This window comes from Agelaius tricolor, unplaced genomic scaffold, assembly GCF_023055355.1.
Source record: "Agelaius tricolor isolate 1412-34295 unplaced genomic scaffold, bAgeTri1.0.p SCAF_3, whole genome shotgun sequence".
Taxonomy (NCBI): Eukaryota; Metazoa; Chordata; class Aves; order Passeriformes; family Icteridae; genus Agelaius; species Agelaius tricolor.
This window is the reverse complement of record NW_027269263.1, coordinates 68,824,258-68,842,518: the sequence shown is the minus strand read 5'-3', so window position 1 is coordinate 68,842,518 and position 18,261 is coordinate 68,824,258. Positions and strand designations below refer to the sequence as shown.

The 18,261-nt window shown below is 50.0% G+C and overlaps 1 protein-coding gene across 1 annotated transcript in view; it reads right to left on the bottom strand.

The window, feature by feature from the left end:
• EXOC4 (exocyst complex component 4) overlaps positions 1 to 18,261 on the bottom strand; it is a 362,178-nt gene that overhangs the window by 14,480 nt on the left and 329,437 nt on the right. Inside the window, exons 16-17 of the mRNA XM_071424195.1 lie at positions 16,269 to 16,447; positions 14,338 to 14,497 (exon numbers count right to left, since the gene is read on the bottom strand). Of these exons, the coding sequence (XP_071280296.1) occupies positions 14,338 to 14,497; positions 16,269 to 16,447 (339 nt within the window). The remainder of the gene's footprint in view (positions 1 to 14,337; positions 14,498 to 16,268; positions 16,448 to 18,261) is intronic.

Below are 18,261 nucleotides of genomic sequence, written 5' to 3'. Positions count from 1 at the left end.
ATAATAAAAAAAAAGATGGAAAGCAACTTTTTACACAGGTCACAGATAGTGACAGGACACAAGGAAAGTTTTAAACTAAAAGAGGTGAGATTTGGATTAGATTTTTGGAGGAAGGGGTTTATTGTTTATTGTGATTGTCCAGAATAAGATGTTACTGCACAGTTGAAGAGGGAGGAAAGGGAGGAAAGGGAGGGAAAAAGCTGCTGTGGAGCTGTTCCTCCATGGGTCAGAAAATAGTGAGGGGCATCTTGTCCCCAGCTGACTCCACAGAGCCATAAAATCTCGGTTGCATCCCAAGCTCTTTGCAGCTTTAAGTCCTTAAAGAGAGTTAATTAAAAAAAAAGATGGAAAGCAACTTTTTACACAGGTGACAGATAGTGACAGGACAAAAGGGAAGTTTTAAACTAAAAGGGGTCAGATTTGGATTAGATTTTTGGAGGAAGGGGTTCATTGTGAGGGGGGTGAGGCACGTGGAGCACCCTGAGATAGAGGAGGGTGGTTTAGGGTCCCTCCCAACCCAAACCATTCCATGATCCCAGAGCCAGGAGATGGCTGATTGTTGAGAACATTCCCTGGCATGAGGGAAAATTCCCCCCATAATCACCAGTCAATCCTTCAGTGACAAAGGAAGGTCCCCAGGTGCCCCCAGCAGGGGCAGCCCCAGCTCTCAGCATTTGAAAGGTGGAAAAACCATCTTGGGACTTTTTTTGGGTAAAAACCCCTGAGGATAAGAAGTGATAGCTGGGAATGTTTCAGATCCCACCACCTGGAATGACCAGCACATCCCCAGGCATGGATCCTCAGCAGAAGGAGAAGGAAGAAACTCCTGGTTGCAGAAGGCAGCTGTAGAAATCCTTATTTAGGATTATTTAGGATTATTTAGGATTATTTAGGTTCACCAGCTGAATGTGTGGCTTTGCACCAGGACTCACCACCAGCCCTGAGTTGGCTAAAACCTCCAAGTCAGACCAAAAGTCAATGAATTAAAGATTTTGTTGATTAAAGAGTAATTAACCACAGAGGAATGTATCTCAACCTGCCAAAATTCATGTGTGCAGTGCAACCCCTTCACCACCATGGTCACCACTAACCCTTATCCCCAAGTGCCACATCCTCATGGCTTTGAACTCTTCCAGGGATGGTGACTCCTCCACTGCCCTGGGCAGCTGTGCAAGCTGTGCAATTTTTTTTTTCTGGGAAAAAAAAATAAAGTTCCTAAATCCAGTCCAGGCCTCCCCTGAACAATTTAAAGGGCTGGAACCCTGCTGTTCCTGGGCTACACCTGCTGCCATCCCTGCTCTACCCCAGTGCTGTGCCATGGCCTGACCCTGCTGGTCCTCTCAGTTCTGCTGCTCCTGTCCTTTCCTCAGTTTCCCTTTTCCCTCCTCTGTCCCACCAGGAATTGGCTTCTCCTTTCTCCTTTTTCCTTTCCTTTCCTTTCCTTTCCTTTCCTTTCCTTTCCTTTCCTTTCCTTTCCTTTCCTTCCCTTCCCTTCCCTTCCCTCTTCCCTCTTCCCTCTTCCCTCTTCCCTCTTCCCTCTTCCCTCTTCCTTCCCTTTCACTCTTCTTTTCCCTTTTCCCTTCTCTCTTCCATTTTCCCTCTTCTCCCTTTTCCCTTCTCCCCTTTCCCTCTTTTTTTCCCTTTTCCCTCTTCTTCTCCCTTTTCTCCCATTTCCCTTCTCCCTCCTCTCGCCTCCCCAGCCCTGTGCCCAGCCCTGGCACATCCTCACTGTCCCTTTGTGTCCCAGCACCGACATTTTCCTCCCTCCCAGCCCTTCCCAGGGACACATTTGTGGCTCCAGCAGGTGGCAAAGCTTCACCCCTGCCTTCCTCTGATGAGGAGACAGGAGGGATGGCTGCTCCTGACACACTGATGGTTCTTCCTTTTATTTATTTATTTTTTTTTTGGTAGTTTCTTTTTTTGTGTGTCACACAAATTCCCTTCTTAAAACATCTGTCCTTTCCCTTCAAGCTGCTTGTTGGGAATTTCACCAGAACCTCCCAGAACAGGACCCAGACATTCTGCTCCCAAGAACCCACCTTTAAGCACGGGAGGAAAGAGCAGTTTCTAACCCAAACAGGAGATCCAAGGTGGTGTGGGAGAGCTCAGACAGGGAGCTCCCATTCCCACACACTCACAGCGGGATCTGCTCCCATGGGATGGCTCTGGATGCTTGCTTGGGCTCAGGCTGAGCGTTGGGCTCTTCTCCCAAGCTGACCAAACAAGAGGGAACAACCTCAAGTTCCAGGAGAGGTTTAAGTTGGATATCAGGGGAAGTTTCTTCCCCAGGAGGGTTTTCCAGCCTTGGTGGAGTCCCCATCCCTGGAGGGATTTCAAAGCCCTGGAAGTGTGGATGTGGCCCTTGGGGACAGGGTCAGGGGTGGCCTTGGCAGTGACAGGGAAAGGGTTGGGCTGGATGATCCCAGAGGGCTTTTCCAACCCAAATGATTCCCTGATTCCAAACAGAGACAATCCACGGAAGGATTCAGGACAGAATCCTGTTCCTTGTGCTGGCAGCTGCCACCCTTGGCTGCTCTAAAGCAAAAAAACCTTTTAATGAAGGAAAGTCAGCGTGATTCCCTCTTCTTCCTCGCCTGGATTCCACTGGATCCCATTTCCAGTTCCACTGGATCCCATTTCCAGTTCCCCTGACTCCCATTCCCAGTTCCACTGGATCCCATTCCCAGTTCCACTGGATCCCATTCCCAGTTCCACTGGATCCCATTTCCAGTTCCCCTGACTCCCATTTCCAATTCCACTGGATCCCATTTCCAATTCCACTGGATCCCATTTCCAGTTCCAGTGCATCCCATTTCCAGTTCCACTGGATCCCATTTCCAGTTCCCCTGACTCCCATTTCCAGTTCCCCTGACTCCCATTTCCAATTCCCCTGACTCCCATTTCCAGTTCCAGTAGATCCCATTTCCAGTTCCCCGACTCCCATTTCCAGTTCCCCTGGATCCCATTTCCAGTTCCAGTGCATCCCATTTCCAGTTCCCCTGGATCCCATTTCCAGTTCCAGTGCATCCCATTTCCAATTCCACTGGATCCCATTTCCAGTTCCCCTGACTCCCATTCCCAGTTCCACTGGATCCCATTCCCAGTTCCACTGGATCCCATTTCCAATTCCACTGGATCCCATTTCCAGTTCCACTGGATCCCATTTCCAGTTCCCCTGACTCCCATTTCCAATTCCCCTGACTCCCATTTCCAGTTCCACTGGATCCCATTTCCAATTCCCCTGACTCCCATTCCCAGTTCCCCTGGATCCCATTCCCAGTTCCCCTGGATCCCATTCCCAGCCCTGCAGCTGCTGCCTCCGTGTCTCCAGTCCAACACCTCGTGTGATGCTCGGTGGCATTTCCAGAGCCTGGAGCTGTGGAAGTGCAGGGAATCAGGGAAAGCTCCTTGGATGGCACAGAGAGGAGAGGATTTGCTGGAATGTTCCCGTGGAAGTTTTAGAGCAAGCCCACAAATAAAGCTGCTCTCTGTGCACACAGAATCCTGCTAAAGCCAGTGCTGGATCCACCACACACACACAGAGGCTTTACCTGCACCTAAAAGTGAGCTTTCACACTCATCCTCACATTTCTGTGGGATGAAAAGCTCATCAGAACCTGGGCACCATCTGGAAGTGCAGTTTTGGCCTCCTGATCCAGACTTTAGACCTGGTCTAAGACCCTGCAGCCTGGGGGGGCCTGTGGGGAAAGCCCTGTGGCCTCTTCCCAGCCAAAACCTCTTCCCAGCAGAACACCTTCCATGTTTCCTGTGGGAAATGAGGTGCAGGGGGAGACTGGAGTCCCCTGGGAACCCAGCAGAACCCCGTGTGCCAGCCCTCGAGCCCCTGCCAGAGTGTCCTGGGTGGGTTTCCCAAGGATCCAGAACCCGTGGGGACCCCACCCTGTCACTGCAGGACACGAAACAACTTGAGCTCGCACACCGCTGCTCTCAAGGTGAAGAAAAGGGAAGTTTATTTCCTGACTCCAACATTTATGGATTTCTAAAAGTGGCAGTGGATTGGAGGGTGACAGTGCCACCTCCCCAATGACACTGGACAAACCAACAGTCCATCAAATTTCTCTTCTTCTACAAAAGAATGCAAAACAATGAGTTATTGACAGAAAGTGTGTGAGGAAGTTCGTTACAAGAATGTAAACATCAGAAGTCTTAGAAAATCTTAAAAAATCAAAGTGACACACCCCACCCCACTGCTGACCACAGACCATGCGGGTTTGCTCTGTATTTCTGCTGTCACCACCCAAAACCCAAATTCAGTGCAAATAAAGCAAGTTTTGATGAGTTCTCCACGATTTCCCAGAGCCACCAGAGAGTGGACAGTGGCCACCAGGACTGACACCTCCAGGATGTGGCTGTCAAACCTTGGCCTGAAAAAACCAGAGCCCACCTCACATTGCACAGGCCTGGGTAAATTAAATTATCCAATTCCTGCATAAATTAAATATTCAAATCAAAGTGACACACCCCACCCCACTGCCAACCATGGACCACGTGGGTTTGCTCTGTATTTCTGCTGCCACCACCCAAAACCCAATTTCAGTGCAAAAAAAGCAAATATTGAGGAGTTCTCCACGATTTCCCAGAGCCACCAGAGAGTGGACAGTGGCCACCAGGACTGACACCTCCAGGATGTGCTGTCAAACCTTGGCCTGAAAAAAACAGAGCCCACCTCACATTGCACAGGCCTGGATAAATTAAATTATCCAATTCCAGCTGGATAAATTAAATATTCAAATCAAAGCGACACATCCCACCCCACTGCCAACCATGGACCACGCGGGTATACTCTGTATACTGCTACTGATTTCTGCTGTCACCATCCAAAACCCAAATTCAGTGCAAATAAAGCAAGTTTTGATGAGTTCTCCACGATTTCCCAGAGCCACCACAGAGAGGACAGTGGCCACCAGGACTGACACCTCCAGGATGTGCTGTCAAACCTTGGCCTGAAAAAAACCAGAGCCCACCTCACATTGCATAGGCCTGGATAAATTAAATTATCCAATTCCTGCATAAATTAAATATTCAAATCAAAGTGACACACCCCACCCCACTGCTGACCACAGACCACGCGGGTTTGCTCTGTATTTCTGCTGCCACCACCCAAAACCCAATTTCAGTGCAAAAAAAGCAAATATTGAGGAGTTCTCCACGATTTCCCAGAGCCACCACAGAGAGGACAGTGGCCACCAGGACTGACACCTCCAGGATGTGCTGTCAAACCTTGGCCTGCAAAACCAGAGCCCACCTCACATTGCACAGGCCTGGGTAAATTAAATTATCCAATTCCAGCCGGAATTCCAACTCAGACCTTCTATTAAAGCACTTCCACAAGTGGCTGGCCAGTGGCAAAGCATCGTCACCGAGGCCAAAATCACTAAAGGTGGAAAATAAGAAGAAAAAAACTTGCAGCAAGAAAAATCCCTTGCCTTTAATTACCATTAGCAATGCAGCATGACAGAGGGAGATAAACACACAGGCACCTACACAAATAAGGAGCTTGGGAACACAAAGTAATTACTTTGATAGTTTTTTTTTTATTCCTCCCCCTCCCCAAAGACATTCAAAACTTATTAGTCTCCAGAAAGCACATATCAGCAAAAGACTGTCACCTCGGGGATAAATGAGGGATTTGTTTGGAACTCATTTCCAGGAGAACATATCCTGATGGTTTTAAGGCAGGGGAGGAACGTGTTCTGGCCAAAACTGACTTCTTAAAAATGTTTATTCCCATCTTCCTGAGCCTGGAATGGGAACACCAGGTTCTGCCTGGTGAGAAGTTCACCCCATTGATTGTTTCTCCATCACGCCACGAACCCAGAGAGGAAAAGTCAATGAAGCCTCTCAGTTTTTCAGTCCATTTCCAGTTTAGGAAAATTGAATTAATCTCTTTACTCAGACATCCCTGTCCAGGCAATGAAAATCATTGCAGAGAACACGAAAACCTCTCTCTTTAAAGGTTACAGAGCGAGGATTAACGGTGCCTGGGGCAAGGGCTGAAAAACCTGATCAAAATAAAGCATTGAGTCAACACTGGCGAGGCTGAGCAGGACTGGGGCCTCCCAGAGCCTGCTGATATTTTCAGATGATTCCTCCTGGCACTTGGAGCCATCCCCACGGAGAGTGGGTGCTCTGTGACCTCCCACAGCCAGGGGAGAGCAGGGCTGGGAGAGTTTGGCCCCTAATCCAGCTACTCTGGGGATGCTACGGGGTGGAAAAGCCTCAAGGGTTGTCCTGGGGAGGAATATTTGAGACTGGGCACATCCACGGAGAAGAGCAGAGTCACACCTTCCAAAATCTGCAGAATACTCCAGAATCTCCTCTCCATCCTCTGCTGAGAAGTTTCAGCAAAGGGTTTGGCCACAGCCCAGCTTCCAGGAGCTCCTGAAGGACTGGAAAAGCTGAAAGTTTGGGAAACCTGGAGAAGCTGAAAAGGCCAAAGGATCTGGGGGATGGTCTGGAGAGCCAGGAGGGGCTGAGGGAGCTGGGAAGGGTCTGGAGAACCAGGAGGGGCTGAGGGAGCTGGGAAGGGTCTGGAGAACCAGGAGGGGCTGAGGGAGCTGGGAAGGGTCTGGAGAACCAGGAGGGGCTGAGGGAGCTGGGCAGGGGCTGAGCCTGGAGCAAAGGAGGCTCAGGGGGCCCTTGTGGCTCTGCACAAGTCCCTGCCAGGAGGGCACAGCCGGGGGGGTCGGGCTGTGCTCCAGGGAACAGGGACAGGAGCAGAGGGAACGGCCTCAGGCTGGGCCAGGGCAGCTCAGGGGGGATTTTGGGGAAATTCCTTCCCAAAAAGGGCTGTGCAGCCCTGGAAGAGCTGCCCAGGGCAGGGGTGGAGTCCCCATCCCTGGAGGGATTTAAAATCCATGTGGATGTGGCACTTGGAGACATGGGGCAGGTGGTGGCCTTGGCAGGGCTGGACTCAATGACCTTGGAGGGCTTTACCAACCTAAACAATTCCATGATTCCAAATGTACTGAAAAGCAGGGAGACACCCCAAAAAATGCTCCAGGGAATGCTGGGAAGGAACAGACTGGGGCCCTCCTAAAACTCCTGGCAGATTTCACTGGGAATGGGATCCATGGATGGGGGAGCTTCAATGATCCCATAAAAAGGTGGAGCTTTGGGATGCACTGGGCAAGGGCCACACAGGGACCCTCTGATCCCCCAAATCCCCCATGGGCAGCAGGAGGAGGAAGGTGGGGATGAGGCCATGGAGCTGAGGGGTGGTTTTTAAGCCTCTGATTTTCGGTTAATGCGGTGAAACCACTAATTACAGCTAATTAAACCTGCACTGAGATCAAAGCTCAGCAGAAGCTACAGGGGGGAGCAAACAAGGCGGAAAAGAAAGGGAAAGAAAATACGGATTTTGTTGTAAGCGAGTCCTTAATTGAAAACCAAAGCAGCTTTGTTAATTAAAAGCTGCAAGCCCAAACGAGGACAGGCTGCAGACACAGGAGCCCAGCCTGGGATGCAAACAGCACAACTTTGCACAACCTTCTCCTCCAGAGCCTCTTCTGGCCCTCATCTCCTGTAAGGAAGGGATTTCCTGGGATCCAGACTGGGAAGATTTGGGGATTTTTACCTTTCTCAACTCAGCTACGAAGAGGGGGAACAGAGTGCCCTGTGTACTCAGCTGATGTGGGGTTTGCTCAAACTGAATGGTCCTAAACACCCCAAACTTAGTCCTGGCTTGGGGGCAGCCCCAAGGAGAACATCTGAGATGCTTCTCTCACCCGCAGGTGGCAGGGGAGCATCTCAGGAGCTCTGCAGAGACTCCTGACTCTGAACAAAGCATCCAGGTCAGGACTTGCTGGACCTGGTGCTCTCCACACACAAATGGAGCTCGGAGGTGGCTCTCAGAGGAAGATTTCCTCCACCAGCTCCTCCCTCAGGCAACCTGGGCACCCAGGCACAACCTGAGAGTAAAATCAGGCAGAGAAATAAGACTTGGCCATGAAAAGTCTCCCTGCAGAGCACGGCGATGTTTGACTGCTTCCTTTCCCTCGGCAGCTCCCAGTAGATGGCAGCAGGGCATTGCTGATTCCTGCTGCCAGGGAACGGCAGAAACCCGGGGAAAATCGAACAAAAACCTGCCCAGTCGAACAAAAACCTGCCCGGGCTGGCAGCACAGGAGGGCTGAGTGCTCCCTGGCAGCACAGCCCCGGTACCAGCCCAGCACTGATGCAGCATTGACGTGGGATTGAGGAAAGCTCGAGCTGCAGCTGCATCCTCCATCCTAAACCTCCCCATGCTCCCCTTTGCTGGGATCATGGAGTGCTTTGGGTGAGAAGGGACTTTAGGATCATCCAGAGCCACCCTGGCCATGAGCAGGGACATCTTCCACTATTCCAGGTGGTTCCAAGCCCCATCCAACCTGGCCTTGGAATAAAGATGGGTTTGGAGTAACAGGAGCATTCCCCAGCCCCATAGAGGGGCTGGAGAGTGGGAATGGAGCTGGGAAGGGTCTGGAGAGGCTGAGGGAGCTGGGAAGGGTCTGGAGAACCAGGAGGGGCTGAGGGAGCTGGGAAGGGTCTGGAGAGCCAGGAGGGGCTGAGGGAGCTGGGAAGGGTCTGGAGAACCAGGAGGGGCTGAGGGAGCTGGGAAGGGTCTGGAGAGCCAGGAGGGGCTGAGGGAGCTGGGCAGGGTCTGGAGAGCCAGGAGGGGCTGAGGGAGCTGGGCAGGGGCTGAGCCTCGAGCAAAGGAGGCTCAGGGGCCCTTGTGGCTCTGCACAAGTCCCTGCCAGGAGGGGACACAGGGGGAGAACAGGGACAGGAGCAGAGGGAACGGCCTCAGGCTGGGCTCAGGGGGGATTTTGGGAGAATTCCTTCTCCATAAGGGTTGTTAAACATTGGAAAAGGCTGCCCAGGGAGGTTTGGAGTGCCCATCCCTGGAGGTGTCCAAGGAACCCCTGGAGGTGGCACTCAGAGCTCTGGGCTGGGGACAAGGGGAGGGTTGGGCACAGCTGGGACTCCATGGGCTGGGAAATCTTTTCCATCTGCCGTGATCCTGTGAGTCCATGATTTGGGTTTACTGATGGCCAAACCAGGCACAAGGGAGCTCTGATGGCTCCTCCCCACCCCAACTCCCCAGGGAGCCACCAGCAGCACCAATGAGGTGCCACATCTGCTACAGGGACATGTCCCAGCCAATATCCCTGGGAATGTCCCAGCCAATATTCCTGTCATTGTCCCAGCCAATACTCCTGGAATGTCCCAGCCAATACCCCTGGAAATATCCCAGACAATATCCCTGGGAATGTCCCAGCCAATATTCCTGGAAGGTCCCAGCCAATACCCGTGGAATGTCCCAGCCAATATTCCTGTCACTGCCCCAGCCACTACTCCTGGAAATATCCCAGACAATATCCCTGGAAATATCCCAGACAATATCCCTGGAATGTCCCAGCCAATATTCCTGGGAATGTCCCAGCCAATAGCCCTGGCAATGTCCCAGCCAATATCCCTGGAATGTCCCAGCCAATACTCCTGGGAATATCCCAGCCAATACTCCTGGAATGTCCCAGACAATATCCCTGGAATATCCCAGCCAATATTCCTGGGAATGGCCCAGCCAATACCCCTGGAATGGCCCAGCCAATACCCCTGGAATGGCCCAGCCAATACCCCTGGAAATGTCTCAGACAATATCCCTGGAAATGTCCCAGCCAATATTCCTGGGAATGTCCCAGCCAACATCCCTGGAAATGTCCCAGCCAATACTCCTGGGAATGTCCCAGCCAATACCCCTGTCATTGTCCCAGCCAATATTTCTGTCATTGTCCCAGCCAATACCCCTGGGAATGTCCCAGCCAATATTCCTGGAAATACCCCAGCCAATATCCCTGGAAATGTCCCAGCCAATATTTCTGTCATTGTCCCAGCCAATATTCCTGGGAATGTCCCAGCCAATACCCCTGGAATGTCCCAGCCAATACCCTGTCATTGTCCCAGCCAATATCCCTCTCATTGTCCCAGCCAATACTCCTAGCATTGTCCCAGCCAATATTCCTGGTATTGTCATCAACAGCAGGACAAGATTCCAGGTCCCTGCAGGAGGGGTGGCCATGGGAACACCTGGAATGGAAGCTCCCACTCACTCCAGGTGTGGGGACCCCTCTGGACCCCTCTGCTGCCCCCCCCTGAGGCAGGGACCCTGAGAGCCCTGCTCGTTTCCCAGGTGACAGTGACACTTGTTAGGGAAAATGTCCCCATTTCATCCCTGCTCTCTCTGCTCCCTTTGCAACCACCTCAGTTGCACACTCAGTTCTAACACTCGTCTGACTCAGAAAATCACTTTTTTCAGTGATTTTTTTAATTAAAGGCTGAGTCTGAAGCAGAATCCTCACCCTTTGTGACTACCTCTGATGAAATCTTCATAAAATCCCTGAGAATTCCGGGTGGGGATAGAGGGAGAGGAGAGAAGAAGACACAAGGGAAGGGACAAGAGGAGGAATTCAAATTTGAAGCTTTTATCCCTTTCATGCTATAAACCTAATTCTGGCTGTGAAACTTTGGCAATTTGGAGGCATTTGGAAGTGGTGCTCAGTCCCAGAGTTTGCAGCACATGCCTGGATATTCCACAGGGAGAAAATCCTGCTTTTTCCTTAATAAAGCAGTGGAAGCCCCAACAACCTCCTGCATTTCTGCTGCCCCAGATACTGAACACACACAGGAGTGAAAAACCCATTAATATTGGCAGGAAATTTAGCAAATGCCACAAATCCTTTGTGACACCTCAGCAGTCAGAGCCAGCCTGTTTCACCCTTTCTCCTGGTGGAAAAAAACTCCTCACACCACTTGGCAATTTAATTTTTTTTTTTTTTTTTCTGGTGGAAATGTGCTCTGTGATGCTCTGCTGAGACTTTCCTTGCCTTGAACTGAGAATCTGAAAGAAAAACTCATTTAAAACACATTTTCCCCTTGCCATGGGATTCTCCCAAAGCAGCCAATGCTGCTGTTGTCACCTGCAGGTCACAGAGCTTTGGAAAAATGGGGTTTAAACAGCAAGAGCCTCACCAGGACCAACAAGTGTTACCTGGGCTTGCTCTTAATCCTCCACCTGATTTTTGATTCAGGGGAAAAAGGGTTTCCCCTTCCAGCTTCCCTGCTTGGGATTTCCACTGCCTGGAGTCACTGAGCAGAGAAGAAAGGGATGCCCAGTGTTCTCTGAGGCCTCTAAAAAGCCTTGAAGACAATGCCAGAAGTGAAAAATAAAAGCAAAAAATCAAAAGCACAACATTCAGGAAAACCTTAAAGAAATTTTGGTCCTTTCTCAACTGGCCTGGCCTTTCCTACAAACTGATTTCAAACAGGTTCATTTTGAGAAGAGGGACCTGCTCAAGAATTCAGATTTGAGGCATGGAGAGTGATGTATTGATTGTTAATTGTGGCTAATTGCTGCTGAACCCTCAGTGTGATGGACACAGAAATATCCAGGCAGGGCTGGGCTCTCCTGTCCCACCCAGACCCTCCAGATCCCTGGAGCAGGGAGGGAATTTATCCCAGGGAAAAGAAAACCAAACTTTTGGTCCTTTCTCAACTGGCCTGGTCTTTCCTACAAACTGATTTCAAACTTTGAGGAAAGGGATGTGTTCCAGAATTCAGATTTAATAGATGGAGAGGGGCTATGTGGAGAGTGATGCACTGATTGTTAATTGTGGCTAATTGCTGCTGAACCCTCAATGTGATGGACACAGAAATGTCCAGGCAGGGCTGGGTCTCCTGTGCCCCCCTTGACCCTCCAGATCCCTGGAGCAGGGAGGGAATTTATCCCAGGAAAAAAAAAAAACAACTTTTGGTCCTTTCTCAACTGGCCTGGTCTTTCCTACAAACTGACTTCAAACTTTGAGGAAAAGGATCTGCTCCAGAATTCAGATTTAAAGCATTCAGATTTAAGAGTGATGCACTGATTGTTAATTGTGGCTAATTGCTGCTGAACCCTCAGTGTGATGGACACAGAAATGTCCAGGCAGGGCTGGGCTCTCCTGTCCCACCCAGACCCTCCAGATCCCTGGAGCAGGGAGGCAGGGAGGGAATTTATCCCAGGAGGTGCAGGAGGAAGAGAGAATTTCTCCAGCAGCTCTGCTGCTGCTCCTGTACATAAAAAAACCACTTTATCTTGGAAAAGGCCAAACTGAGAGTTATCCACAGCACAGAGCATTTACAGATTCCTGCCTGAGCTGTATCACAGAGGTACAAATCACTTTTATCCAGCCTGATGTTGTTTTATGCTTTCTGGAGGGGAGCTGTTATGTTTATTTAATAGTTTGAGTAGAACCTGGCTACCCTGGGGTGACGTGAGAGCCTTGCTCAGGTGATTGTGAATTCAGGGGAGCAGGGCAGGCCTGGGATGCACCAGAGCCTTGTTTATGTCAAAGGAGGGTCTGGGTAATAAACATTTAAACATTCAGGAGTCATCTGAAGAACTAAAGAGTCAAACAGAATATGAAAGAAGAAAAGAGGGAAGTGATGAAGCTGTGAGAGCAGTAAGAGAAATGTTGCTGGATTGATTTGATGGGAAGAGTTCAGCACAAAGCTGCTGTGGGAGGGTGGGTCAGGCTCTGCCCCCAAGGAACAAGGGACAAGGACACGAGGAAATGGCCTCGAGTCATGCCAGAGGAGTTTAGGGATGGATATCAGGAAAATTCCTTCCCCACAGGATGGTCGTTTAAGAAAGAAAAGATGAAATTTGGGAGGTTTATTCCTTGCAGAGTTTCTAATGGATCTTCCTCCCTCCCCCTCCTGCAGGCCACAGCTTCCTGGTGCCCATGGTGATCTGAAGAAATGAATTCAGCGATGGTTCCCCCCCAGATGTGATCCCAAATAAATGAGGCACTCAGTCACACTCCTCACCCAGGGAGCTCAAACCTCCCTCAGAATTCAGCCTCCAGCAGCAGTGGCCAAGTGATGGCACCAAGAGTTCGTGGTGGGTCAGATCCAAGTCCCACACAAACCTCTCTCATTTCACCCCATTCCTCCATTTCCGAGTCCCAGACTTTTCCTTTGGCTGTTCCTGGCTCAGCTGTCCCCTCCTGACCCAGAAGGATCAGCTGAGCCCCAGAATGTGGGAGAGGTTTGCAGGGGGCCTGTCACACCCAGTTTTGGGCTTATTTTGGGTTTATTTTGCTGTTCCTGCTATTTCAAGGTAACAGAACTCAAGGGAGATGTCCCTTCAAGCCAGCCTGGATCTGGTGATCCTGAGCCTTCAACAAACCAAAACATTTCTCACCTGGGAATAAATCCAAGCCCTAATTTCATCCTGTTCAGGTTCCACCCACCACCTTTGGAAGCTTTTCCCTGCCTGGGTTTTGGTCTTGCCCCAAGGGAGCACCAAGCATAGACACTTGGTGGGCCCTCACACCAGCCTCAACTGATCCACATTTGGGCTTGATGACCTTGGAGATCTTCCCTGACCTTAACAACCCCCCCTGATTCTGTGATTCCACGTCCCTCTGAGCGTTGTTCAACCAAAGGAAAGCCAAAAATCACCACCAGCAGCTCCAGCTGTTGAACTTGCCACTCATCTGGCCACCTGAGACTTTTGGAATGCTGGAACCCAGGGCACAGGGAATGTTTCTCTGCCTGACCCCCCAGGAGAACACTGCTTTTAACCTTTTCATCCACGGAGAAAGCTTCCAAGACTTTGGGATGAATTGGAATCTACAAGTGTGTGAAATAGATAATAGAATAGTTTATCACAGGGTGAAAAACTCAGAGTTTTGGGTTTTTAGAATGGAAGTAGACAGAAGACAAGATGGAGGATTTGGGGCATTGTTGATCTCCTTCTTGTTCTTCATCCACTCCATTTTCTGCAGTGTTGGTGGCACAGGGTGATTGGTTAGAAAGAGCCACCATGCAGATGTTGTGTCAACAGACAAATAATTAGTTATTGGTAGAAAATTAGAAATAAAATACCTTCTAAGAGTGTTTTGGATACTTGGATATTTGGACCCACCCAGATTCCTCCATCTTGCCTCCTGAACCCCCACTCTAAAGCCCCTAAAATTCTACATTTTCACCCTGTGATAAATTCACTATCATTCTACTTAAAATTTCATGGTTTGCAGATCCTCATACAAGGTTGGTAATTTGCTCCATGGGTCATAATCAAAGGCACAGGAGTCTTGGGCTCTGTGCCAGGGTCTCTGAGCCCCCTGGGCAGGGGCTGGAGCCCTCCAGGACAGCCAGAGGGATGTCCTGGCTTCTGACATCAAACACAGCTGACAGGTATAGGAAAATTATTGTAGATAACGCACACGTGGTTTGCATTGTCTCAGCTCCTGTGGGCCCCAGGTGAGTGCCAGGGGGCGAGGTCTGTGCTCACCTGGCAAAGTCCAGGTCGGCCTCCCGGGACATGGTGATGTTGGTCAGGTTCTGCTGCAGGATGAAGATGTTCCTGCACATCTTCTTGATGCCCGACTCGCTGATGCGCCTGAAGTAGTGCGCGCCGTTGATGAGGATGCAGGAGATGAGGTGGCCCAAACCTGTAAGGGGGGGAAGAGATTTAGTGCCAGTAAGTCATGGTAAAAAAAACCCCAAAATGTGCATTGTTAAGTGGTGCCTGTGAGCTGGATCAAGGGATTATTGGGTTTTTACTGGAAACCTGTCACAGACACGTTTTCTGAAAAATCCTTTCCTGAGGATTTTTCCTCCTGAGAAGCTGAGGGGCCTCAGGAACAAAATGTAAGCAATGGTTATCTGCTGCTGTGGAATGCAACAGGTGCATCTGGGATTGGGCTCATGGGGTTGTTTCTAATTAATGGCCAATCACAGCCCAGCTGGCTCAGACAGAGAGTCTGAGCCACAAGCCTTTGTTATTGATTCTTTCCTGTTCTATTCTTAGCCAGCCTTCTGATGAAATCCTTTCTTCTATTCTTTTAGTATAGTTTTAATGTAATATATATAATAAAATAATAAATCAGTTATTATCAGTTAAATAATAAATCCTTCTGAAACTTGGAGTCAGATCCTCATCTCTTCCCTCATCCTAAGAGCCCTGCGAACACCAGCGCAGAAACCCTCAGTAATCTTCGTGGTGCAGTTTAGGACTTTCTACTTCAGTAAAAACACAGAAATGCCCCAAAACTTAGAGCTGTGTATCGAGGGATAATTGGATTTTAACTGGAAACCCTCAATAATCTTTGTGGTGCAGTTTAGGACTTTGCACCTCTTTAGTAAAAACACAAAAATGCCCCAAAACTTAGAGCTGTGTTGTCACAACCAGGATTTTTAGCCAGGCTTTGCACAATGTCCCTTCCAGTCCCTCTGCACAGCAATGGGTCACTGCAGCTCCTGTAGAACCACGGGATTTTAATCTGTTCCCCAGGCTGGTGGTTTCCCTGTTTTTCCTGGTAAATTCAGTTTCCAGGAGCAGGAATGAGCTGCATTCCCATGCCCCTGATGCACAACCCCTCTCTGAACGGTTTCCTGTGTCTGAAGGATCTCAGAAGGGCACAGCTGGGGGCTGAGGGACACAGCACCCCCAAAATGATGGATCCACTCGTGTCTCATTACACAGAGCAAAAACCCAGCCTGATTTGCACTGCAACCAACCCAACCCAGGTCTGGGCAAGCCCAGAGGCCAATTAAAAGTCTAAATTAAGGATTTAATTCATGTACAGGGAGCCAGTGTGGGAAATCTGTACATCCCAGACCCAGGATTAAGAGGTGTGATTAAGGAGGACCATGAGTATGAATTTAAACTTCAACAGGATGTGAATGGTCCCTGTGGCTCTGTGTGGAGCCATTTCCCTCTTCTTGAACAAACAGGGAATCACAGAATCCCAGGATGGTTTGGGTGGGAAGGGACCTTAAAGCCCATCCAGTGCCACCCATGCCATGGCAGGGCCACCTCCCAGTGTCCCAGGCTGCTCCAGCCCCAGTGTCCAGCCTGGCCTTGGGCATTGCAGGGATGCAGGGGCAGCCCCAGCTGCTCTGGCAATCCCAGCCCAGCCAGGAATTCCTCATTGCCAAGATCCCATCCCTGGCTGCCCTCTGGCACTGGGAGCCATTCCCTGGGTGCTGTCCCTGCAGGCCTTGGCCCCAGTCCCTCTGCAGCTCTCCTGGAGCCCCTGGAAAGTGCTGGAAGCTCTTCCTGGAGCCTTCTCCTCTCCATGGGAACATTCCCGGCTCTCCCTCAACGCTCTGGGGGTGACAGCAGCACCTCCCTCTGCTTCACCCCCGAAAGGAATCCCGTGGAGCTTTGGGATGAGGACGGAAAACCCTTTATGGGGGAAGGACTGGGAAGAGCCCGACCTTCGAAGATGTACTGGAACTTGTGCTGCTGCAGGCTGGCGCTCATGGCCTCCTCGATGGCGCTGATGTCCTTGTTGAGCCGCACCACCAGCGGGTCGTAGTCCATGCTCTCCACGTTGGCCACGATGGCGTAGTTCCCTTGCTTGGCCAGGGGGATCAGGTAGTGGAAACAGTGAACCCTGGGAGGCACAAGGAACACATCACATTGAAACAACCCCTGCTTTAAAGTTTTTATGGGAGGCAAAGCAGCTTTTCCCCTTCCTCAAGCTGGTAAAAAAATAACTTCATGAGATGGGTGGTGGTGTTTGTGTTAAAGGCATCCTCCTCTTGTTGTTGCTCCATCTTCAGGGATGGATCCAACAGATCCTTGGTGATGGATCTGACCTCCATCATGGGATGGGAGAGTGCCTTGTGTTATTATGAGTATACATAGGGTGTATGAGGTGGTAAGCAGGATTGCGGCTCCTGTTAGGATAATTGTTCCCAAGATTCCCCAACTTCCCATACAATACCAGTGCTCCAACAAGAACTCCTTCCATGAAAACCTCATAAAAGGGAAAACTGGCAGGACCAGCAGGCCAGGGGTCATGGAGTGATCATTAGAATTCCATGATTGTGCCTATTCCCAAGCACTTCACACCACTGCAACTCCATCCTGCTCACCAATGTGCCCAACCATCATCCCTCCATGGAAGGAGAAATTCCATGCACTTAAATCCCAACTTGCCCCCCTCCATGGAAGGAGAAATTCCATGTAGTTGAATCCCAACATGCCCAACCATCTCCATGGAAGGAGAAATTCCATGCAGTAAATCCCAACTTGCCCCCCTCCATTGAAAGAAAAATTCCATGCAGTTGAATCCCAATGTGCCCAACCATCATCCCTCCATGGAAGGAGAAATTCCATGCACTTAAATCCCAACTTGCCTCCTTCATGGAAGAAGAAATTCCACACAATTAATTCCCAACATGCCCAACCACCATCCCTCCATGGAAAGAGAAATTCCATGCAGTTAAATTCCAACCATCATCCCTCCATGAAAAGAGAAATTCCATGCAGTTAAATCCCAACTTGCCCCGCTCCATGGAAAGAGAAATTCCATGTAGTTGAATCCCAACATGCCCAACCATTATCCCTCCATGGAAGGAGGAATTCCATGCAGTTAAATTCCAACATGAACAACCATCATCCCTCCATGGAAGGAGAAATTCCAGGCACTTAAATCCCAACTTGCCCCCCTCCATGGAAGGAGGAATTCCATGCAGTTAAATCCCAGCTTAGGACTCTGCAAAAAACCATAATTAAGTTGTTTCTCTCAAAGCCAGAGAGGAAATTGCTGTGTCCAGGAAAATCCACAGCAGAGCTCCTTCTGCTTTTGTAGTCACCCAGCAGGAACAGGGTTGGGTTCTACTTCCACCAGGAGAGGTTTAGGTTGGATTTTAGGGAAAATTCCTTCATGGAAAGGGTCATCCAGCCCTGCACAGGGTGTCCAGGGCACGGGGTGGAGTCCCCATTCCTGGAGGGATTTAAAGCCATGTGGAGGTGGCACCTGGGGACAGGGTCAGTGGTGGCCTTGGCAGGGCTGGGAATGGTTGGACCTCATGATCTTAAAGGTCTTTTCCAACCTTAATGATTCCATGATTCTGGAATTCACCTGCCAGGGGAACAAATCAAAGCCTGAGGGAGAATCCCTGGAATTTGGGGCATAAGTCAGGGTCAGCACACGGGGACAGGAAGCTCACACCAGAGTGGCCCAAAGCTGTGCCAGAGATGTCCTGGCTTCCACATTCCCTGGAAAACACCCTTGAGGTGCCCATCACGAGCAAGTCCAGTTTAGGGTAATCCCCGGAGTAAAAGCATCTTATATATAATTTTATATATTGTTTTAAAATATGAAAATCCTGTCACAGACATTAAGTTATCTAAAATTTCATGGTTATTCCAACAAAAGCTGCTTGCATTCCCAGGCTGGACAGGGCTTGGAGCAACCTG